General features: G+C 38.0%; 2 protein-coding genes across 3 annotated transcripts in view; both read right to left on the reverse strand.

Annotated features, from left to right (window-relative positions):
* The window catches only part of LOC124170135, a 254,629-nt gene that overhangs the window by 88,929 nt on the left and 139,584 nt on the right, over positions 1-26,116 (reverse strand). The gene's annotated exons all lie outside the window — the stretch shown is intronic.
* On the reverse strand, positions 15,769-25,273 carry LOC124170130. Of its 2 annotated transcripts, XM_046548825.1 has the most exons (4): positions 25,137-25,273; positions 24,969-25,048; positions 18,521-19,992; positions 15,769-17,513 (listed from the first exon to the last, which is right to left on the reverse strand). In XM_046548825.1, exons 3-4 carry the CDS (start codon positions 19,829-19,831, stop codon positions 17,508-17,510), a joined length of 1,317 nt encoding a protein of 438 aa, XP_046404781.1. In that variant the 5' UTR covers positions 19,832-19,992; positions 24,969-25,048; positions 25,137-25,273; the 3' UTR covers positions 15,769-17,507. The 2 variants fall into 2 exon arrangements, with proteins under 2 accessions (XP_046404781.1, XP_046404782.1); XM_046548826.1 differs by lacking the exons at positions 24,969-25,048; positions 25,137-25,273 and having other exon boundaries at positions 18,521-20,780.

A 26,116-nucleotide genomic window follows, 5' to 3' on the forward strand; every position in this document is an offset into this window, starting at 1 on the left:
CACTGTCAGACAGTGGATTGAAAAATTGAGTAAACGTTTAAGTTAAATTTGTGATCATTGTCTTTTCTAGCCGCGAAGTTAGCCATATCTTACGGACGCCAACATAATACAGAACATCAAATCATATAAATCAAATAAGAGAGATATCGACTGTAGATCAGACAGACTCATAATGTCTTATTACCACGATCAATAAGAGATTATAACGGCAGCGATAAAGCTCATAAATTGATAAGATGACCTGTAGTGTAGCCAACAAACCTATGTAAAACTTAATGCATGTTTCTTAATTATATTATTTTTTCCTACAACTTATGGTAGCATAATTTGTTGGTTTGCGTGACGCTGTTTTGGACTGTGCGGTCTGCATTTGGGTTCCATATGCATGGTGCATGCGGGCGATTGATCACCCCCTGCCAAACACCCTAGAGGAGGCTCCCAGGGTATTATGTAGATGCAGATGGAAAAGCCGATGATCCTCCATGCCTTTGTTACGCCTGGAAAATCTAATACCATATATTTCCCAATCCGCTTCCAATAAAAAAAAATCATTTACATTCACATCTACATGGTAGCGTCAAACCCACAAACAGGACACGGGCAGTAGCGTATACAGAAAAGAACTCGCAAAAGATACCTTGGGCTACATTCACTTTCGTAGAAACGACAAATAGTTACGTCAATTGTGTAAGGGTTTCCTTACATGGATACCATCAGGGAAGGCAGGATCAGTGAGAAGAAAAGCTCTACATTACTCAAAGAAGGTTTATTTGCCACGTTCGTGCACTACAGCCGCCAACAACACACTCTCTCAAAGCGTCATGCATGCTCGCCGTTCTACCTCCCTTCGCACTCAATCGTCCCGTGGTATGTGGTCTGTCGACGCTTGAGTTGGGTGAGGTGAGGAACGGGGAGGGAAGCGAGAAGCGAAGGGAGGACTGCCGAACTCCGCAGCGCGTGGGTGGTGGGTGGCGTGATGTGGGGGAAAGGGGGAGGCAGTCCCTCATCCAACGATGCTATCCACTCGCACAGTTTAAGAGAGTTTTATATCAACTGACAATACGCATAGGTACGCAACGCTAAGCCATCCTATGATATTAGAAATATTACTTTTGAGTTTCTGCAATGTTAGGCAATGCGGGCGGCTCCTTTAGCACCCCCGAGCACCCTATAGATGCATATCCGCCACTGGGCACCCTGGGGTGATTGCAATCCATCAACACTCATCCTAACTTTAATCGGAAACACACTCATTCGCCAGACACAGGCCGAACACACAGGACAGATAGATGCAGTCACAAGATAAACTGGGATAGTATTCAGGAGGCGAATATGATACCACGCAAACAGTTACTTAGTTAACAGTGGCAGTAACTCAATAAAAGCTACTCTGAGTTCAAAATTTGTTACTTAGTAATATTTAAACGAAAATTTGGCAATTGCTAGTCTCCTAGTAATAAAATTCTAATCATATTGGAAACGAATATTCGATCGTTTGCTTATTAAAATTATAATCTGATGTTATTTTTTAAATGTTAATTACTCTTTAATGATTTTTTGTGACGTTAACTATGGCTTAAGTACTTTACTGGGCTCCGCAGTGCACCATCCAAAACCATACGTTAAAATTGAAATGTCTGTAGATTTCATAAATCCTTTTCTGATCCGCTCTCGACTACGGATTCTTTCGCCGACATTTTCTTTTTCTCGACGCAGAGCGTATCCGTCCATTACTCATCAACCTTCCCTTTTAATTTCATTTCAGTCTATGCTCTTTCTGTGGCGTAACTAGGAATACGCTTAGGGGGTGGGTTGGAATGGGGTGGCGACCCCCATCAACTGCGAAAATAAATAATTAAGGAATGACATGCGTGGAAATACATTTTGATTCATTTTGGCACTTAGCAAAGACATGCGATTACCTCTACGCGTCACCGCAGCTTTCCGTAAAGAAGTCTCTCCTTTCAACTCTTCATTGTAACCATATTAATACTGCGATATGCCACACTGTCCTCTTTTAATCTTACTCACGCATATTCTGGGCACCTACATCTATATAATACCCTTGCGAGCCACCTATTGGGTGTTTGGCAGGGGGTGACAAATCACCAAATTGCAGCATACAAGAGGACCGCCACATGCACACCGCACGGTCATAGAAATATTACGCACACTAGAAAAATATACATGCATATTCATAAAAAACTTGCAAGTTGTTGCTAATTCTTAGAGAAAATAAATGCAAGGTTAGAACTATGAAAAAACATCATGCAATGAGCCATCCTAGCGAGCGACGCCATTAATCATGTCAATTGAGATAGCGTTGCTATCCTCAATAGTACGAGGGAAGAATGACATTTCAAATCTCTCTATTTTGCAGTCTATTTCTTTTATTTTATTCTCTTGATCCCGTCTGCTACAGTACGATGGTAAACGAAGGATATGATTCACGTCGTCTGAGAAAATATCTTCTTCGAAGGAAATAAAGTCTATATTTCGATCTACGCTCCTGTTAAGATTCCCATTTTAACTCGTGTAACATACTGGAAACGCTGCATTTTTTGTCGTAAAAACTCATTTTAAAAAATCTGGCCGCCCTGCGCTGTACTCGATTGATTTCAGCTAATACTCCTACTTCGTAAAGGGCATCTAAAACAAGAGAAAACGACTTCGACTGTGTCACAGTCGTGCCCAGGACAAATGTCACAAACAGCTCAGCACTCTTTCGCAAAAATCAAACGCCATGTCGATGAAAAACAACTTCCTAACAAAGAAATCGCAGCTACTGAACCAAAAATATCTCTCTTTTGTGGAGGAAAAGTACTCAACTTTCTATTTATATTTATGTAACAAAATCATCAAGAGAAATCGAACAAAAATATTAACTTTTGAGTGTTTAAAACCAATATTCAGCAGCATCCTGTAGTTTACGATGTCGGACACAATAGGTTGGTTTCCTTCATCAAAGAAAACGAAAGGCATTGATTGCGATTCGTTACTCACTATTAGTGCGTTCATAATAAATGTACAAAATATTTGTCTTTGGAAATCCTATTTTAGACGAATGGCAATGGTTAATTTTAACCTCACTTGAAAAAGGCCAGATTTTTCATCATTTTGGACGTGACGTCACAGTGACCTAGATTCTATTCGAGAAGTTAAGAGTTTTACATCGTCTGAGATTACCAATGCATTCATGAGAATGGTGATTATTAAGAGATGAAACATCTCTTAATAATCACCCATTACAATTGCCAATGGACGGAATGTTTCCTTTGTTTGATATGGTGTTAATAATCCTGATTTAAGCCAAGCGCTACCTGCTAGCAGGGTACTCTACGCTATCACCACGCGGGGCAGCAAGCAGCCTGTACGGTAGCGGCGTTCATAGCCTCGCACCCAGGTGGCCTCTCAAAGCGACGGTCAGATGTCACAGGGGCTCTACCCAGCATTCATACTTAGCCTTTGCGTTTTTTCCGCTCTTGAAAATTTTCGCTTCACATTTAACCGCAAAAAAAACAGATATCGTCATCTATCAATCTAAAAGAGTGAAATGTGTATTCCACGAATAATATACTTTCAATTTAGGCAATAAAAAAAATAGAAGGAAATCACTCTATACTGTGACATCGGTTTACATGTGCTAGCTGCTCCTCTATCCCCTAGCATAGTCCGCTTTTCACAATAGTTTTGCTAATAGGACGACTGTCAGTGGCACAACTTCCGATTTGATATTTCTGTGATATAGTAAAATAACACACGGTTCTATCTTCTATATTATTTCTACTGCATAGATACCTTTTTCTCAACTTAAACGCAACCAAACTCTACAAATGAGGTACCAAAATGCAGCGAATTTATCAGAGAACATGCGACGGCATATCTTAGTTCCTAAATATTGCTTTTGTTTCCTAAAATCGGTTTTTAAATAATTAAAAAATAAAAACAACAAAAACACAAAAAACAAAAACTGGTAAATATTCCTGACGTTAACGGCGCACAAACTGATACATTTGTTCATTTGCAACAATATCTCGTATTCTTTAAATAACTTTTATCAAAATACGGCTGATTCCATATTCAAGTCTCCTGTTGATACGAAAGTATGAGTCTTAATGTGCGTTTAACAGAGGATAGTTTAATTACTTCCAATGTTGTTATAAAAGAGATCCTCTGACTTCAATTTGTACATGAACATTCCAATTAAATTTGTACATAAGATCCTGAATTTTTTTTCTACATTTTAAAAATAAAAGAATCGCCTATCCCTCAGCATCCCTCGTAAAGAGCGGGCCCAGCACGCTCGTTCTATCTTAATTTTGATTACTAGTTCTGATTTTTTCACAAAGTTGTATTTTCCTCGTCAATGACGGCATACGTCCACCATTTGCTGACCTCCTCCTTTCTACTTAATTCTCGCGCTCCAATGCTTTTCGCTGTTTCCATGCAACTGCGAGGATGGCCCCAGCACAAAGCATTCGAATGGGAGGATTGGGCTCCGTGTGGTTTCGGATTGCGACGCGAGAGGGCGATGAGGGTGTAATGGGGGTCTGCTTCCGGTGACACGGCCCCCTCCGCCATGATTATCAGCATTAGTCCACATTTAACAGATGAGAACGAAGCCATTGGGATGATAGCCATTGGGGAGAGGCAGCACTCCTACGCTCTGTCTAAATGGAGTTTTTGATGAGTCAAATCTCGCGTCTGCACTATTCACAGCTGGTCAGTGGTCATCCCTGCCACGATGACGTCCTTCGCTTTTGAATGGGCCTCGTAAGTCGAGCGAAAATGTCAATTTGGATTCTAAAGGTCTGGTTACACGACACATTAATACTCACGAGTTTATTCCCATCAGTATGAACGTAGTAGGGGATACAGAAAACTATGCAGGAAGGCACGAAAGCTCAACATTTTGAGCTATAGATATATTTTTGTCGTAATGGAAAATAATCAAGTTACACGCAAAATACAAGATAGTTTCATTGAAACTGATTGTACGGAAGTTTATGGTTTCAGGCGTTACTTTATGGAAATTGCTCATGATGAATGAAAATTGTACTTTATTTTTCGACATATATTTATTTAAACGCGACCGCGGTTTCTACACATTGCGTCAGCCAGATGATGTGTAAATAAATATATATGTAAAAACAAAGTATAAATTTCATCATCCTAATTGTACGGATATACAAGACAACGTCATCTTATGATGTAAATCGTAACAATAGTGGTTCTGCAGTGTTCGGAAATGCGGGCAGCTCCGTAAGGGGGGGGGCGTAAGGGAGGGCGTGCCCCCTACACCCCCCCAATATGTATTCGCCAATGGTCTGGTTACACGATACATTAACACGCACGAATTTATGTCTGCATGAAATATGAAAGCGAGAATGAATGCCAAAATGAACTATGTGACCACATTGCGCGAATGAGTGAATAGACTTTATTAATGCATTCGCACATGTTCCGCTCCGGTCCAACGATATCTTTACTGCATGTTCCATAAAACTTTCAATCCATTGATTAAACAGGTCTTAAAGCTGCATCACCCATATGAATAAAACCGAAGGTTCACGCTAGTCGAGGTCAGAAAGGTATGGAGGATTCATTGTAATCTCAGTGACCGTAGCTGGGAATTATGAGTGGAATTTGGGGGGGAATGATTCAAATGTCGCTAAAGCATGGTATGAGGACCACAAGAGCAATGGGAATTTAGCCAAAAGATGGTGAAGAGGCGTATGAATACAGTTTAATCACGGGAGAATGGTGGAAAATATTAATTGAGGGAGAGAACGGTGGGAAGCAATAAATATTAATGTGAGAATATAAGTTCATTGAGACTATTTCAGAATAAGCAAATGTTTGTAGGCTGTAATGAAACTATTACAACTTCTGAGCGGAGCATAAAGTAAAGAGAATATCACTGCAGAATGGGCATGAGAAAAAACTTGAGAGAGAATGAAAATTCTCTTAGGATAGAATGCGAGAGAGGATTCTGATTCAATGATTGGCCAGCTTCGAAGAATATATCTCCTAAAAGGCGTCTCAACTGAGGAAAAGAGACTGCGAATATGAGATCTCATTTATAATGCACGGAATATAGTCGGTTATTAGAATGCCTTGATCCGATGGCAATGTTTTCGTCGGAAAGAGAAGGAAAAAGAGGATATAAGGGAAGGAGCATTCTCCCATTCATATATTTTATCACATCCTCTATTTTAAATTTCAAGAGTTTACTCGGAATATCAATGCAGCTGCTAGTGCCAATGGTTCATCTTGAGGAGTTTCAACATGTGGGCAGACCAGATGTGTTTAAATATCCTTCTCTGGCGGTGGTCTAATGGAAAAATTAGCAGTACCGGAACGCAATTTATTTTTTTTTAACCAGCGAAATAATACTCTTCAATTTTTATCTTATTAAATATTTTAATGTTTATTTTTTCCTTTTTTAACATAGATTTTGGGTTTTATGTTTACATTTCTATAATCCTTGCTTTTTTAGTTAAAATACCTATATTTATTTTTCTTCTTTGATTGCCAAAGGCTCATGTTGAAGCTCCCGTAGCTGGTTCTATTATCTTTATGTTTTCATTTATTTTCAGTGACGTATGAATATCAAATTTAGCAATTTTTGTCCCCATATTTGTTGTTAATGCATTGTTCATATTTTTATCATAATTAGTTCGGCGACTTTGAAAATATTATGAATTTTTGTATTGAACGAATGTCATAAATTTTGTTTTCACAATGACTAATGAGAGTGACTCATTTGATGGTTACATTGACTTGTGGTGTGATTCAATGCTAAGTCGTTATATTTTGGCGCCTTCTAAGTTTACATGTTATGTAAATTCTGAGGTTTTTGATGAATATATCTCTATACATGTGCAATGATGCAATTGTATTTTAGCCCAATGTAACAAATTTGGTGAAATTGAAAATGTGTTTTTCAATCATTTTAAGGATAAACCAAGTGTTGCGTTCACGTGACGATGGGAGGATTCCAGTATTGCAGTGCAACGGCGGAAGTCGTTGAGAGTAATTCTATCGGGACTGAAAAATAAATAGCTGCAACAGAACGGTGCGGAAGTAATGTAATAATAAGACAATGATGGTGTAAGGAAGAGCAGATCGTGCACTTAATGTGAGTCCAATATATTCCCACGAATCTTACGAACTTCTCATTTGCAAACCTCTGGCAATGGAAATAAAAAATCCCACCATTCCTTGTGTTCGCAATTGGGATGAGTCCTCGTGTGATCTCCGCAAACACGGATGTCAGGAATGAGGATTCTCAATTTGGCCATTTAAAGTGTTCTCACCCAATGCGCATTCAAATGCGTCAAGTGAAGGCTGGATGGCGATACTTTATGGCGATACACGGTGACAGGAAACATAATAAAAGGTACACTGAGATGCATGTTCAACAGAAGTCTACTTAACTGACCCCAGTGGCGCAGCAAGGTGGAGGTTTTGGGGGATAAACCCATCCCCCCCTCCCCAGTGCTCAGAGATACTTTTATTTTAATCCATTTTGCTTTTTTGGATCAGTATTACTTGCAGAATAGCGTTAGGATTAATCAAACATCTGCAACGGAAAGTCGTAAAACTCGCCATTTCGAACCTTTATTCTTAAAAATTTTCAGGAGCTCCTGCCCGCAACTCCTGCTTACCCTAGAGGGCACGCAACACCCCCACAACTGTAAGCATTAGTTGCGCCTAAAACCCCCCCTTACCTTAAATCCTAGCTGCGCTCCTGACTGACCCAGGTTTCCACAGGCTTTGAATTATCGCATAGTGTAATGTCGAAACCTAATTAAGTTAAGAAAACTTCTGTGGAAAATACAAGTGAATCTTTTATCATGTTTTCATTCAAATGACTTTATAAAAGTTGCCAGTCGTGTCGCTGATTGAATAAATAACAAAGTGAAGATTAATTCTAATGCGTCTGAAGGAGAAGATATATAAGGGTATCAATAATCTCGCACAATGCACGCTAAATGTAAGTAATGAGAGACGAGACAAAAAATGGCATAAGGAAGAGTCTAAACGGATAATAAACAGTGACAAAGATAATTTTCTTGATTCTTTTTTCATTATTCATCCTTTTTCGACCTATTAACCATTCTTTTGTGCTCACTATTACAGAATAGTTTACATTTTATATTGAGCAAAATATTTCCATTTTCTTCCTCCATGCAACTTCTTCTTTTTTTTTTAATTTTTACCGAATGTTTTTTCCTTCAAGTATATTTTACGCATTTTGCTAACTCTTATAAAAGGCTAGATGAACTCCTGCATCTGTGAAGCATACTTTTTTTATTGCCAAATAGTATCTTTCGTGGATGAGCGCGTGGTTCAGGACACGGACGTAAGGAAATAAAACCACGGTTTAAGCCGCTATAACCAGATAACTCGAATTGCAAGCGATGTAATGCGTTGGATTCCTTTTGGTATCGTTGCATAAGTTGGACTCAGTATTAGGTGGTCACGTGAGCAGAATTCCATCGGAGGAAGGAGACGGAGGATATGCAAAGAGAGGTGAGGAGGCAAGAGGAGGAGGATGGGAAGGGGAAGAGAGGGAGGTGATGAAGACGAGACGGAGATGAGCAGGGCGACCCACGGAGGACGATCTGAGAAGGGAGGGAACTGTGCATTCGAACATTGTCAGCGCATTCAGAGGCAGTAGAGTGTGCGAGTGGGCAGTCTGACATTTGGAGGAGTGGAGAGTGGGGGCAATTTGCATTTTAGCGAAGAAAGGAGGGAGAAAAGTGAGGAGGGAAACCCGGCGTCGTCAATGCGAAAGGCAAAACGGGTAGAAAGTCTTAAGGCCGTTTTACACGGTACTCGGAATTGCGCAATCCGACGTACGTGCGAAGGCCCAATCGAAATTGCGTCGTGTAAAGCGGTGAATTGCTAGAACACATGCGAGAAGGCGTGGATGCGAGACGGCAAAATAGCCCCTGTTCTAATTCTGCTCATGCATTCGCGATATTCCACGCTATTTTAGAAATTAATACAACTCTAACCTGCGCAATTCCGTGCCCCGTGTAACACGGCCTTTAACGTTCAATCCGAGGTATGGAATATTATACTTAAATTGCTCTCAAGAAATAAACCAAGTAGAGAAGCAGGAATTTCCAGATAAACTTCCGACAGCGCCAGCATTTGGAATTAATATAGAACCCACTTACTTTCCGTAAAAAAACGAAGACACCCGAGTTTAAAGGCGCTATCGTCTAAACGAGGCAATCCATTTCAATGCAACAAAGAACAAACGATAGTGAATTTATTTCTACCTTGAATCATTTTCTTCTAAAAATGTTTTGCCCCAAAGGTATTTCCTGAACTAAGTTTTTCATTAAAGTGCCCTTTTTTTGCGCGTATACTCTACCCAGACGGCACAGAATCCTCCGTATCTAATTGGTATGATGATAGTATCCATTGACTACCGCTCCGTCGCTTTTTGTCAATGGATACTATCTGCATACGAATTAGATACGGAGGATTCTGTGCCGTCTGGGTAGTTGCACAAATCTGAGCGCTTGGTATTCCCTCAGTTTTAGTTCCAATGTGTTGGAATTTTTATGTAAGAAATCCGGATCTATTATTTACGGTTTTTAGAAAACAAATTTTTAGCACCACGAAAGCTGACGGATGAGTTTTTAACAACGGTGATCTTCTAATTTCGAAACAAATGGGTCAATAGAAAATTATTTCCTGTGTCGTATTTCAGTGCCTTTTTTTCATCATATTATTACGTAGCATATATTTTCATATACGTCATCACGTGTTTCATATTTGTCTGGCTTGGATGGACTTACTACACTATGGTAGATTTTAATTTTTTAAATATTCGTATAGTCTTTGAATCTTCCAGTGAATGGAGCGAGACTTGCTAAGTGATAGCACATTTGTCTTCTTTTATCGACAAACATACATTTTACGACGATAAAGGGTGACTTTTAGGTAAAACGATGGCTTGAAAAACATTTGTGTGGAAATGGAAAGTGCGGATGAATTTTACATTTCATTCCAATTAAGAAGCTTTGCGCACAAAACTCTTCATATTCATCGCATAATAATTGACCCTGCCAAATCGTGTTTTAAAATACCACTGTTTGTTGCCGACGATTGTCAACTTCAAGTGGATGGTTACATTATTGTGTTCCCACGGCAGAAATCGTGGATATCCGTTCCATAAACTACAATTGGTGATAATAAGTTATGTAGCTCCAATATGTCTTTCATTTCAATTAGCTAAAAAATTTTTTTCAGTGACTTTCGCTTTAGCTAATCCACATGTACTATTCACACAGTTGAAAGAAATTTCTGATTCCGATGCAACAGGTTCAAATATAGCGTCATCAAGGTGATTTTTCTTGCTTTCAAATGAAGCCACATAACTACTGACTAATTAAACGAAAACGCTTACCTGAATTTGGTTATTATAATTTAACTATAATTTGGACTCACTTCATTCCCTGTCGCATACTAGCGATTTAAAACCCCCAGCCCAATACCCTAGTTGTAGCTTTCAGTAACCTATACACGAGTAAGTAAAAAATAAACCATAAATTAATCATATGGAATCCCTTTTGTGAGAAAATTAGAATGGATACTGCTTAAACTAACGGAAAAGTTATTTGTGGGTATGGTAGGTCGATACATCGCAGTCCGTTTGAAAAAATGCCGCTTATTGCTTTATTGCCTGGGTCAGCGAAGGGGTTTTCGCACTTTTGAAGATCGCTTGTCTTCGACATCCGTGCAAGCGATTTTTACGAGGAAGTTCGCACGGGGTTCTCCGCAAATAACTCTTTCCAATTGGTTGAAACATTCCTTTTTCGATTTTACCGAGAAAATCAGTCACTTTATCTTCGTGAGTGCGAAAGGATCTCAGTGCTTGTGCTACCCAAGCCAATAACAAGGGTTTATTATACCTAGATCGTGAAATTTCAGAGTTGAGGCTAAACTACCACTACTATTAGTGAAGGATATGTAGTTTATTTTTTGACTTGAGGCCAAACTAACACTACTGTTAGTGAAGGATATCAAGTTAATTTGTGAGTGAGTGTGTCATCCAGAGAATGGTATTATAATTTCGACCTTGGCCGGTTATTTAGACGGTTGACATTTCGAATGAGAAAAAAATAGAGCGCTTGAAAGTAAATTGCAAAGAAATTCATGACCTTATAGTTAATGAAAACTGAAAACCTTTGTTGATAAAAAATTAAAAACGTAAATTGGCCCCTCAATATCTTAGTCATAAGTAAAATTGGTTAAAGACGTGAAGGCAAAGGAAATTTTGAAGAACGTTATGAGCTAATACTTTTTCAGTCGGTATTTACAGAAGTTGAAGAATGCAAGAGAACTATCGTCGAGTTTGAAATAAAATTTTGATGTTGGTTAGAGAAGGATACACGTGTATCCTTCTCTAACCTTCTCAACCAAGAAGAGATTTATGCAAGTCTTCAGGGAACAGTACTGTTCCCTGAAGACTTGCATAAATCTCTTCTTGAGACTTCCTGCTCATGTTGGTACCTGTATTAACATATTCCTATTCACTGAAGCACACACTACAAATTTTGTGCTGAGCTAAAATGGGATAACTTTTCCGAAAGCTCCTTGTTACTACGCATCTTTTTATATCAATAGGCATGTATGTGATAATGATAAAGAAATGTCTCCAAAGACATATGAACCTTATTTTTACTGGAGGAGCTAACTTCTGATGAGGACAGTGACAGAATCCAAAGAAAACTGCTTGTGGGCTGATAAATGGATTCTTTAAGTTTTCCCATGTTTTTCATATTTAAGTTAATTTATCATGACTCATAAATAATTTTATATGGCTTGCTTTCGATTGTACTTTTTTACATAAATTGTTTACTTGGTAATTTATTAAGAGTGTTTTCTTAGAAAAAATGTTGAAAGAAAGTTTATCTGTTAAAAGTCTATAATAATAACGCAGTTTAAAAGGTTATTTCATGCATTTCATATTAACATTTTATTCAAATAATTCAGTTTAATTTTAAACTTATTTTTATTGCTACCTATTATTTTTAATGAAATGTGCCCTCTCAAATGAAGCGGTGGGAACAATCGATTTTTGGATATTTGCAGTCTCCAAAAATTTGTTTAAAAAATCCCATGGTCAACTTTTCAGCAATAATTTATAGTTTCACGTTTTACAGCCTTTATAATATTTCAACAAGATACTTAAACATACATATAAGATATGATTTTTGGCCAGCTTTTTTCGATTTCAGACCACTACAAGCATTGCAATCAAGTTATTTTCATTCATTTAACGAGCATTAACTTCGTTTATTAGTCTAACACTGCCTAAGTATATTCTAAACAGTCTCTTTTTGACTTTGGCTCAAGGAAAACAAATATAGCAAGTTACTCGGAATTTTCTTTAAGAGTATTCATGCACAATAAATTGAATAATTATCCATTAATCCTTTGCCACCATTAAAGTAAGCATGCAAATTAAATTTCCTTATGTTATCGCTACACCCGAACTATCTTTCAACACCGACCCTTGAGCATATTTGGCACAAGTGAAGTAATTAAGCCATTTTTATCCATGGTAAAATAATTATACATTTTATTCATATTTATCTTGTTGAAATAGTATTACATTTAAAGAATATCATAATAATATATATGAAGTAATATTATTCAAGGATAGCTATTAACTTTTACAAAATTGGCTCAGTAGTAATTTTATCTGTAAATGTCAATGGTAATATCAGATTGACCAAAATACTTTATTAACCTCACCCTATTGAAAAACCATTTTTTCAATTATAAGCTTATCAACATCATTAACCCTTTCACTGCTGTGGACGTACCTAGTACGTCCGCACGGCAGACTGCGGTGGACGTACTTTTTCTTCCTCCCTGTCATGCGGTCAGCACTTTCGCTGAAGCACTTCGAAGGGACCCACTAATCCGCGACCCTATCCTCGACGAACTCACCCTCGCAGGACCGTCTCATCGGCCCTACCGGCGGGGGCCCTACCTCCGGAAAAGTGACCGCTCTGACTGCAATTTGAAAATCAATCAATAAATCCGATCATCACAATATGATTGTTCTCATCGCTTTCCTGCCAATCAAGCAATCAAGTACGTCTTTGAACCGTGTCTCTGCGATAAAAAATAACGTTTTTGTTAACTTTGCAACAAAATGTGGCTGCGGACCACCGGAAAACGGCCATTATATCAAAGTTAATAAAATCGTTATTTTTTATCGCAGAGACACGGTTCAAAGACGTATTTGATTGCTTGATTGGCAGGAAAGCGATGAGAACAATCATATTGTGATGATCGGATTTATTGATTGATTTTCAAATTGCAGTCAGAGCGGTCACTTTTCCGGAGGTAGGGCCCCCGCTGGTAGGGCCGATGAGACGGTCCTGCGAGGGTGAATTCGTCGAGGATAGGGTCGCGGATTAGTGACCCTTCGGAGGGTGTACCACACCCATCCTGGAAGTACCTGCTCCTTGGGCCCAGGAAATGCATTTTAACATTTTCGCCGCATGTGTGGAGAAGGTTTTCGGAGATTGAACAGCAGCGAAAGGGTTAATGTTGCATTTCAGGTAAAGGTATTCCTCACACTGCTGTTGAAAATGTTTACTTCAACCTAATAACAGTACACAGCATGGATTCACGAAAAATTGCAAGAAAGTGGTTTTAACAGTGGTTTTATCGACGTCCAGAATCCCTGTGGATGAGAATTTAATCTGAGTGGTAAATGTTCACTTAAATGAAGAATAAAACCTGGTGGTGATTCCAAGGGAAGCTTATACACATTATTCATTGGAAAAGCAAATCTTACTGCCAGGTCTTATAAGGGATAAAACTGGCTTCATTGCTAAATTAACGTTACTTCATTTACATAATCGTTAATTGCTTGTAAAGTTTAAAGCATGTACATACTTACAAGGGGAGACCACGTACCTTGCTCCGCCTTTTTCAATGCCGTATTTTTTATGGCCTTCGGAATGGTGAACACATCCCTGAACTAGTAGTGGTTCCGTTGAATGGGCCTTAGTTTGGCTGTAATTAATTAATTTTAATGCGGTACTTTTCGCAATCCGCATATAGTCCCATGATATCACTTTCATCTCAAGCGGGTCGGGTGGGGTAGTGGTTAGAGTTTACGTCTATCACCCGGGGGACCAGGGTTCAAGGCTCTGTGATGGATTTTTATTTTCTTGCCTCCATTGTGATCATACGGCGTCAACTTTTTTATTAATTTTAATTGCGACAAGCATAGATATGAGACTTTTTTTTATCACCATAATGACGTTTAGGTATTTAAGCAGTGTCATTTCAAACACGGAGATACGACGACTACACTAGCATGGTGTTGGTGTGCGCCAAATTGTTAATTTTTTCATTGCTTATACTGATGAACTTCCACATTAAAAATGGAAACCACTCTTGCTAGAGCACATGCCATTAAAGGCTGGCGGCGACCAACAACATGCGTAGAGACATAATTAATAAGAACAAAAAACGATTATAAAATGCCGTATTTCTCGAACACTTGTAATTCACTTTACTCCAAAGGGAGTTTACTTACACAGTACCTATGTGCTAAAATAACCATTCCGAAATATAATTTCCATTAATAAATAGGATGAAATAAAAGTTTATGACCCTGGACCGGACGTGGTAGCGTATAAAATACGTCAATCTTCGAAAGCCAAGGATTTCAACATCGTACGTACATTCTGGGCTAGAATGGTCTCGTGTATTCCTACAATGTACTTTGACTGTCTATATTGTGAGTTTTCAAAGTTCGAGGTATTGTAGCTAATTTTTTTTAGATCAGCAAGAGGAACCCGTCACACGTGGAGTATAAATTACGCCGGGAGACCGGCCGTATACCACCTCTGTACCTTTATATCTGTATCACCTATAAATGTACAAGATTTTACTAATTTCTACAAGTAAAGATTATTTTTAACAAAAATCGAGTATTATCATATATGCATATAACATAGGCAAAGTACGCCATTCGCCCGGTTGTGAAGCAATAACAATCGCGCCCGCTAGAGGGTTAAAAGCAACAATTACACCAAATGTGTCTTGTGCTCGCCGCTTCCCAAAATCTTCCGTAGCCCTTCCAATGTAATAACAAGATATGCACCAACAAATGTCATTTCTACCAAAAAAAGCCACTGTTTTAGCCCCCCGTTAATCTTTCGTTATGTTTTTGAGTAGAGAGTGGAGCCTTCACTTCTCCGCGTTGAAAATGACACTGCTTAAATACCTAAACGTCATTATGGTGATAAAAAAATAGTCTCATGTCTGTGCGTGTCGCAATTAAAATTAATAAAAAAGTTGACGCCGTATGATCACAATGGAGGCAAGAAAATAAGAAGCCATCACAGAGCCTTGAAACCTGGTCCCCCGGGTGGCAGCCGTAAACGCTAACCACTACCCCACCCGACCCGCTAGAAATGTACGTGATATCATGGGACTATATGCGGATTGTGAAAAGTACCGCATTAAAATTAATTAATTACAGCCAAACTAAGGCCCATTCAACGGAACCACTACTAGTTCAGGGATGTGTTCACCATTCCGGAGGCCATGGAAAATACGGCATTGAAAAAGGCGGAGCAAGGTTCGTGGTCTCCCCTTGTTAGTAGAAGAAAAGTAAAAATAAAGATTAATCATTTAAATGTACTTGAAAATGGAATAACTTAAGTAAGGATCATTTTCAATTCAACTACGAAGATTAGGCAACAATTATTAGTGTGAATAGTTTAATGATAAATATTTTTCCTTGGGGATGAGAAATCACTCTCCAAGATTACCAATTACAAGTTAAAAATCATGATTCAATTAACATTTGAAATATGCACGTAGCACCAGACATGACTGTGAAATATTATAAATCCAGAAATGATAACACCACTAAACAGGAGATAATGAAAATATTACAACCTACTCACACCTATTGGTAAGAAATAAAATATCTGGGCAGTTAATCTGGCTATGCATATAATTATTATCTATACATTGATACCTTTCCAAAATGCAATTATTACCAGCACAAAGTAAATATTTCCAATGCATGATATGACCAACAAATACAACCTCCTTCAGGAAACAAACGAAACATAATTAGAGCCATATTTCAAGTACTCCCACGTAGCAGAGGGAATACGTATGTTGTTCAACAAAAGTTTAATTACAGATAGAACTGAATGAGTAACACATAAAATTCTGAAAATTAAAAAGTAAAGTAACATACGGTTACATAAAATGAAATCCATGCACATATCGAATGACTTGACAAATAAATAGCCATTATAAACAATGGAGCCTATGATTAAAAGAACTCCCAAAGGAGGATGACATCAAAAAGACATATTATAGAAATAGCTACATTTAATATTTATATGTACAGAGAATGCGTACAATGATAATCTATTACGCTCCATCTACTCATTCAAAACAAAGCCAGCTCTCGTAAGAATTAGGAGACATTAATCGTTGTTCATAAAAAAGCACATGATTATTTTTTCCATGCAACTGAATATTGACTATATAAGAGTAATGTTGAAAATGTATATGTGCGTGAATAAAGACAATAATCCTCCCTAACGCCACTGATAATATGATATACACAAAACTGAATAAAAATGGTAATAGTCACGAACGAATAGGAATACAAATTTAAGGATTTTCGTATTATTTGATTGTGAAATTTTTAAATGTCTCCCAAAATGTAAATAATGTATAAAAAATCAAATCAAAACCTTTGTCTAGCAATCACTAAGTACAAAACTGAATTTTACGTCATAGATTTACATTACTTATAGACCAGATGATTGAACTCTATAATCTTTAACAAATACAATGAACTACATCACGTTAACCTTTCAGCATCATTGCTGCAAACTACAAGGAAATGTTTTAAAATTGTATGGGCCAATCAATGTCAAAGAAATTAACCAATAAAAAACCATATTCACTAAAGGATAGCATAAAAAGGAGATAACAAGGCAAAATATAATTCTGATAGTGGAATTAGAGCAACTTATGTTGCAAATAGATTGAATTGAAGATGGCTTGAAGCTATACAATAAGAAAGATTAAATATTTAAACCAATATGGTGTGCTACTTCAAAAAACTTACAAATGCGTACATGAGATGTAAAGTGTAATATTATAAAAAAAAATACATAAGTAGAAAAGTGAAAAAACTGCGATTAAATCATGTGTCCACAAAAACAGCACACCTCTCAAAATGTGATTACCATCCTAATAAAATCAGTACCATGTAGCAAACATGAAATCAATAAAAATATGAGTGATTGTTAACATAAGATAAGTGTAACTATTACACGAAACACGGGAGTACTTAAGTTGACCCAACTTTACAAAAACTGAAAGGCCTCATGAAAATCTACTGAAGGTAAACGGAATAATCCTCTTCTGGACCAGCTCCATTGTATCCTTTAAAAGGAATCACGCCAAATTCATCTCTGAAAGAATAATAAACAGAAATTAATGGATGCCACAATGAGAAAAAGAATGCAATAACGACCAATATGCAAAGTTACTATTGGGTCCATAATAATTAATAGTGGTATGATATATTACTCCCATTAGCAGAAATGCAATTGGAATAATAATAACCAATAATTATGAAATATCTTCAAATAAATCTAAGTTCCAAAAAACAATTATTTATTTTATCAGTGAAAATTATTGGATTTACTACTATTTCAATTTTACATGTCCATCACTAGAATGATATATCATGGATTTGAATATTGACAATCTTCAACTTTCTCGTATTATATTAACTAAAAATATTATATTTATCCATTAGATTAGAGGTTGATGGTTTTAAATAGTCACCATTTTAAAGTTATGGCATCTTTGAGCATGTTAGAGCTATATTATGGGCTATATTTTGAAAGGATATATTCAACTTGTAATATCAGGTGACAGAATATTTTATCAAAACTTCATTCCTATGCTAAATATGTTAAAATTACAACACCTGTCTAACGAGGAATCACACTACCAATAGAACACAGAGAAAGGACATGTTTAATGAGCCAGAAGTTTCATTTCGCCTCTATAAGCGAAACATCTCAAATAAACGGAACTTTTTTGGAACATATTGGAAAACAAATTACGAACAAATTCATCAGTTATTCAAAACTGTGTTGATATTTAAATTTATTACTTAACTATTCAATTGCTTGAAAAGCTTTAAATGATTATTTGAATGATTTAACTAAGACAATAATTAAATGAATCATGCCAAATAATTGCAAACAATGTGTATTATTCTCTTTCACACAATAGCAAAGAAAATAAAGATTCCAGACTGCAATGCCTGTGCAGAAATGTATTTGCTCAATTTCTGGATATTGATTAAAAAAGGGATGCCATTGGATAAAAAGGAATTAATTCATTTTGTTTTAATATTACAGAGGAAGGGGAAGTATAAGTGTGAGAAATGAAAAGTAATACTCACTCTCGCCTTGGCTAGCAGTGTTGGCATCACGTGGTTTGAATACATGGAGAAGAGGAGAGGGAAGAACTTCTGCAGTCCATCTCTTCCTTTTGTGGGTCCATCATAAGCGATTATACAAGGGACAGCAGCTGCGAGGTGACATACCCTTGCCAATTCCGTCCTTAGATCCAATACATCACCGATCCACACACTATATAATCCCCCTCCCCTCTTCCTCTCCTCCGCCTCCTCTACAGCCCTCATCCACTCTCTCTCACGTTCCACGTCTCCCTTTCTATACGGCCTCCCCTCATTACCAAAGACCAATTTCAGGGATAATTGAGAGAGGGCCCTAGCTAAATAAGCACATATCCAAGTCTCACTTCCCATTGCACTCAAATACACCGTGTCACTCTCAAAATCACAAAATGAATAAAATTCACTCCCATTCCTCAGAGTCCCATCCAATTGCACAACCTTCTCCTTCATCCTTCCAATGTCCCATGAACCGCAATCCACCATCACCTTCACCCGATCATCCCAACACAAATATTTTATAATACAAGCAGTAAAATCATCTTCATCGTACATTCTCTCATACACTCTACGCATTTTATCCACTCCATTTCCAAACACACAAGTAGTCCTACGCAACATGGCGTCCACACACTCCTGTCTAGCTGCGACTGGATCCAATTGTGCTGGACTGATTGCAGCCTCCCCTCCTAATTCAAACCTTATAGAAGTAACATCTTCCACAGTCGACGTCACCGCTTCTTCCAAGCATCGCAACAATGTGTCTCGTCCACACACTTGCGTCTTGAGTTCCTCCAACGATGAGATCAGCTGGCACATTAGCGATTTCATCTCGTGCCTCAATGCGTCCACAGAGGACTTGAGGGAATCAATATCCTGATTATTCCTAGCTACGGGTGTAATGTGGTCATTGCTTCTACTGGATGATGACTCCGGGCGGTGCATCATCGCTTGGTCCCTCCTGTGAACCAATGTTACCAACTTTAGAATTAAGGAGCGGTCCAATTCTTCTGGGAAACGCCGCACCATCTCCTCGGCAGAAGAAACTGCGTTCAATTGAGAGTCATCTTTAAGATCTGTGTCTGCCCCTCTTGCAAGCAGCTCTTCCACCCAATCAGCCTTCCCAAGCCTCACACCAACATGCAAGAGAGTTCTTTGCCGCAAGTACCGAACATCCACATCTTCCACTTCTTCCAGTAGCTCTCTATTCTGGAGAAATGAACCAGTCAATACTCCAGCAAAGAGTCTCTCCTCAACAAATTCTCCAGCAATACCAACAGACACATTGCTTGCCATTTTTATCAAACAAAACAACGAGGTAATTATTTTAAAGTTTGATGTAGTTTGAACTGTTTGTTGGCTGACAGGAAAATGCCAATGGAAACAATACGTGTTGGCGATGGTCTGCTATGAGTAAGATACTGTCTCAGCGTTAACGAGGAAGAATGAAATAATGACTGCAAAGAAACGGAATGAATATCAAATTATTACATAAAATAGGCAACAGTAATAATTATATAAAAACTTATAGTAATGCTGAAACAAGAGAACTAGCATAGGCCTGATTTGAGAAACAAGTATAAATATACTACGCAACTCAAAAAATAAAGACAAATGAACAGAAGTGGTATCTATCAAATGCCATTACATGCACTCATCATTTTTTATGATTAAACTTCTAATTCTAAGCTTACCTGAGCAATCTGATTATGCAAAAAGATTTTGGGGACGGTATTTAAAGGACAAACAAAGCGAGTGCCTTATTAACTACCAAATAAAGATTAAAAAGGAAATTTCGCTTCCATTTGATTAGTCACACAATAATTCTTATCAGTGGAGTAACTAGAAATATGATTACAGGGAAATCGGATGGCAAGGGATTCCGACCTCCCTCTGGGAATATTATTGAAAAAAAGGCATGCCTAGATATACATTTTACATTACTTTGCCACTACAAAATTAACTCAACGCAAATGTAGTAATTAAATTTCGTAACTGGATAAATATTTAAAATATATTTTCTCTGAGGATTTGTGGGATTATCTATCCCCTCAACTCTCCATAGTTATGCCACAACTATTACAAATATTCAAAGCTTTGGAAACACCATGAAAACCTATAAGAGATGACCCCTGGTGAAAACTGCTGACTAGGTTATCACGAGAGCGCAAAATTTTATTAATGAATCTAAAGTTTTACTAAGCCCAAAGATAGGCGAGTTGTAAATATTTAGCCTATCCTCTTTCAAAATAAGCAGTTGTTTCCAAATTTAAAGATGTTATTTCAATAATCACCAACTGAAGCCTACTCATTTGAAAAGTGCTGATTAACTTAACCCGATTAACTAAGGAAATCACTAATAGAATTAGCGATAGGTAAATAACAGGGAAGAAAAATTTTGCCGTCGAAACTATAATTATACATTTATCAATCACAATTTAAATATGCACGCTGTAGTAGATAGTTGATTTAGTTGTATGTGGATTCCGAAATGGTATATCATTATCTCTGTATTATCTTTCTCTTCTCGGATTGTGAAATGGATACATTGTGATGCGTAATATGAATAGCGATAAGGGAGACATCTATGGGGAGGGGGAGGTAATATTTACGATAACTCTCACATTCCTGACATGCTCACCATGGCTACGGTGATGTTGATCAGTCTTGTCGATTTCAGAATTCTATTAGCTATCACATCGCTTAGAAGAATGTAGCTCACTGGGTTCATATCCTTACTTTTCAACTTCAGCGTAATGTTTTCAGGGTATTGGGAATGTTGCTAATTGCATTAAATGAAAGAAAACTTTAGGTCGCACTACCAAGAACTCACTATATTTAGCCAGACATTCAAATGCACGCGACTCCATTTTCAGGATTTATTTATTTGAGTCCTATTTTTTTGCTTTGAAAGTACAGTTTTTCAGCTTCTCTGACGTAATTCAATAGTAAAAATGGAGCCATATGATTGAGAAAAAGCCTTTTCGAGGAAATTAACTCTCACTGAACATTGCTAAGGATAAATAATCAGAAAATCAATAACAATATTTTCCATCATTTACTAGTGAATCGCCTGTCCAAAATTTTCTCTCTTTTCACGATAACAGAAGGTCTTTATTAAATGATTCCATGGTGAAACTCTATCATAGAGGAATTGCAATTTTAAATATCCTTGATAGTAAGATGATAGAACGTTATAAATGATATTTTAAAGATTAACCCATAATCAGTGACGTGTGATTTTTGTCACATAACCAGTGGTGTGACAATGAGACCGCAATTGGTTGTAACTTGGAGACAGCAATAAATCAAGCGCTAATAAAATGTTGCGATGCCTATTATATTTGTTTATTTTAATATGTTTTAACTGCTAAATTATTCGTTAACATACGTTTCATTTTATGCATAAACTAGACGTACCAATTTTGAGATAAAAATTGTTATTTGAAACATGAGTGTACCCAGCTTTGGGTGCGACTGTACCCCGAAAAGCCTAAATGAATGCAGTTAAAAACTAAATTTCTGAACATGTCTTCTGTCGAAGAAAATTATATGAGGATAAGATAGGGACCTTCAAAAAAAATGATAATATTTTTAAGCAAATGATTAGGAAAACTAATAAATCGCTCTCATAATTTACTTAAAATTTTCGTTTCATTCGCCAATTCTGTGATAAAATGCTATGACTTGCATGACCACGGCTTACCCCCTTCCACACCTTGTGTTGATCCAAGGTGATTGCCCCTGATTTGAAAAAAAAAAACTGTCACCAAGAACTCGTAACACATGATGGGCTTTTTTTTCTATATGGAAAGGGTCATGGAAAGAGAATGATGCGATTAATTAGAAATTATTCCATAGCTAAGCATTGGGCACACTTGTGGCGTTCTTCTGACAAACGGGGAATTAAGGAATTGGTCTTGCTTGCTCACAAGGTTTACTCAGCATAATTGGTTATTGCTGCCAATGGATTCCAATGAATTTCATCTTTGCCCTGAAGCTGTTTACGCCCGTTTGAAAACACTCTTTACTAGGCCACATGTTTATTTCTGAGCATATATCGAGTATTATCATTTATAAATCGGGTTATCGAAAATATCCCACTGAAATCGCTCAAGGGGCAGTTGATCGGCGGCATCAGCAACGCTGAGATGGCGGGCGTTGTCATGGATCAGAACACTTCCTATCTCCTCGCCTAGTTTTTTGTTTTGAATGGGAACGGGCATATTGTTCCTCACTATTTGTCACTATAGTTACGGGGCAGTGGAAATGTCTCTTTGATCGGCGTCAATGTCAATGCTGAAGCCATTTAAACCAGTTTCCTGGTTGTCGCTCCGCGGTTCACTCTTGGCGGGAGAATCCATTGACGAAGTGTGGAGAACGATTATACCGCTAGCCTAAAACTTACAACTTGCATTCAGAAATGAGTTGAGTTGTGGTGCAGAGGATGTACAGTTGAATCCCAATCCACGCAGCACTTCCCCGCTTGTACATTGTGTGGTGTTTTTTCTAGGCGATTGGAGGGTGAAAGGAAACCGCCATCGCACATTCGTTTTCAACCCTTCTTCTGCTGTTCAGTGTCCGAAAACCTTCTCCTCACAATCGGCGAAAAGGTTAAAATAAAGAAAATTTTCTCGGGTTATCCACCGGTTGATGTCGTCCATCTCTCCCGAAGAACGGCATTCGAAAGATCCCCTGAGGATGATCAGCAAGTCGCGGATCGAAACGTCGGGAGACATGGAGGACATCAACCGGTGGAAAACCCGAGAAACATTTCTGCAACTGATACGCCGGGAAAACCTAAGATCATACATAGGTTAAAATGAGTTTCGTTGGACCATGCAGCAGGTACTTATAGGATGGGCGTGGTACGACCTCCAAAGGGTCGCTTATAAAGAACCCTTTCCTCGACGAGCTAACCCACGCACAGGACCATCTCATCGACCATACCAGCGGGGGTCCAAAAGTGACAGCTCTGACTGCAATTTGAAAATCAATCAATCAATCCGATCATCAAAAAATTATTGTTTGCAATGCACTCCTGCCAATCAAGCAATCAAGTACGTCTTTGAACCGTGCTTCGGCGATGAAAAATAACGATTTTTTAACTTTGCTAAAAACGTAGCTGCGGACCACTGGAAAATGTCCATTTTATGCGTTTGAATTGAATAATTCAGAGACCCTGTCAGTCTATTCTAATGTTTTTAGTTATAAAAACGTAGTTCTTCTACCTACGTACCGTACCCTCCTTTAATTAAAAGTGAAAATATTGCTTCTATCTAAACTAGCCAATGGAAAAGTAACGATCCATAAGTAACAAACGGTAGATGAAAAGAGCAAGACATTCCATATTGACCATAAGAGGCCGCAGGCTTTTGAGGGCAAAAGCGATTTTGTGGATATAGTTATCTCTAACACAATGATAAGATAATCCGTGACGTGGTCGAGAGATCAAATCCGTTTAGCCGTTTTCGAACTTTATGCGAGTCGAAAGAACAGCAATTGCTGTTTGTACACGTGGGTAGGTGCTGTGAAGTTCAAGGGGTCATTTAGTATGTAATAAAAAGTTCATTTTTAAGATTTCATATTCTTATTACACAAACATATGGCGATAGCGATAATTTATGACATTTTAAATATTAATTTCGAAAGCATTAATGGTTTAAGAAACGCAGTGTTCTCCCATATCGCACGCTAACGGTTATGGGTGAAAAATCCATCTGAAACGAAAGACACGAACAATAATCTCCCAAGAACTGAACAATGTTGGCCTCTGACTGAGATAGAGTCTATAGAACCCACCAGTGGGGCAGGGAGGGGGGGTTAGGGGGTTAAACTCAGCTCAGATAAATTTCTAAGTTTAATCCATTTTACTTAATTGGATTGATATTACTAATAGAATATAATAGTGTAATGATAAATAAAATATCCCTCGGAAAGCCATAACAATCACCATTTTGAACCGTTTCTCTTAAAATTCAGCAATTTACTAATCTCGAACCTACCGCTTATCCTGTTGGGTATTCCACACCCCCACACACCCCGATATTATAGTTGCACCTAAACCCCCACAGCCTCAATTCCTGGCTGCGCCCCCTCTGACTGAGATGGTCCAGAGAACCCACAAACTATTTTTTACTCACTAATGTTGCGATATGACTACATCTCCATTAATAGAAAATGAAGGTATCGTTTGAATAGTTTTTCGGAACAATTACGAGGTACCTACACTGAGTCGAGAAACAATTTATGAATATTGATCAAGAAATATATTTTCCAGCCATTCTTACCATATATTACGTTCAAACTCTGTTGTTGGATTGTATTAGATTAAATCATGCCTTGATAAGCATACTTAGTTAAAGCAAGGCAGTCACGCAATAATGGATTATTCAAAGAGAGGCTTACATTAAATGCGTTTTTCAGTACTTACCTAATAGATAAGGGATTCTTGTTGGAGTATGTACTCGCTCCTCCTTTAGCTTTCGTATTCCCAGCACAGAGAAAGGAATCCTGAAACGTAAAATAGATTGCTTCTGTCACTGACATGGGAAAATGTTTATACTCACATAAAGCAAACCTCTGTCCTTTTTAAACTCACAGAAATCTCAATCCAAAATGGTGGACGAACTCTTATCTGATAAGAGGAGTTGAAGGAGAAAACAGCGGATCAATTCGTCAGCTACAAGTCGCAGGAGATGTGCTCGCCCTGTGCCAAAGGGAGATGCCTTTATACCCACAGGGAGAGGGCTTATCTAATCTTTAGTGCTTTATAAAAAACGGAGGTGTAGGGATTGCGAATTTACGATACCGCCAGTCATCTCTTGGGCGAAATGACTTTCGACACTCTCAAGTGTACGTGTTGGATAAGAAGGATAGATATCACTCTTTACAGTTTTCCATTCGATTGCTTAAGAGATTATTGAGATGTGGGATTATCATTCGATTACCTTTCTCTCATCCCCTTTCTCTCCCTCGTAACGTTTCCATTTCCATCCGCATGGCATGGCGCTGCGGCTAGAGTCTTTCGCGAGCCGTTTAATTGGGAAATTCAATCGCCACAGTCCCCCATTGAGTCTAAAGTGGGCTTTACACTCTCTAGATACATACTTCCTCAGCTGAGTCGGCTACAGTAGAAACCACGCTCTTTCACTGTCGCATACACGTCGTCCCCCGCTTTTATTCATTTATCTCTCCTCAATGAGTGGTGATTCTGTTGTGTTACATACACAGTACAATCTTTGTAATACTTCCTTGTTGTTATCCGGTACGTGTGATCACCAGTCCGAAATCGGCATGAGGTTATGGTGTCGCAGAATCGCAGTGGTGTCCAGGGTTTGTTCTCTCTCAATCGATGATAGTCCTTATCGTACTTGTTTAGTCTCGATTACCCCACGGAAGACACGTCACGGGTAGAGTATAGACGCTTTATACTTTGGAGTGAATTCTTCGTTTTATTCTGCGAGTAATCAATTTCAAGCCAAAAGTTTAGCTTTAGGAATTGTAGACTTTTGTATTTAGTGTCCTTATCTCTTAAGTTCATATGCTTTGCTTTTATATATAAAACTAGAAATTCGCTTT

Source organism: Ischnura elegans, chromosome 13 (assembly GCF_921293095.1).
Source record: "Ischnura elegans chromosome 13, ioIscEleg1.1, whole genome shotgun sequence".
NCBI lineage: Eukaryota > Metazoa > Arthropoda > Insecta > Odonata > Coenagrionidae > Ischnura > Ischnura elegans.

Excerpts from the sequence above, each read along its gene's own strand:
- LOC124170130 (XM_046548825.1), bottom strand. The coding sequence starts at position 19,831 with ATGGCAAGCAATGTGTCTGTTGGTATTGCTGGAGAATTTGTTGAGGAG.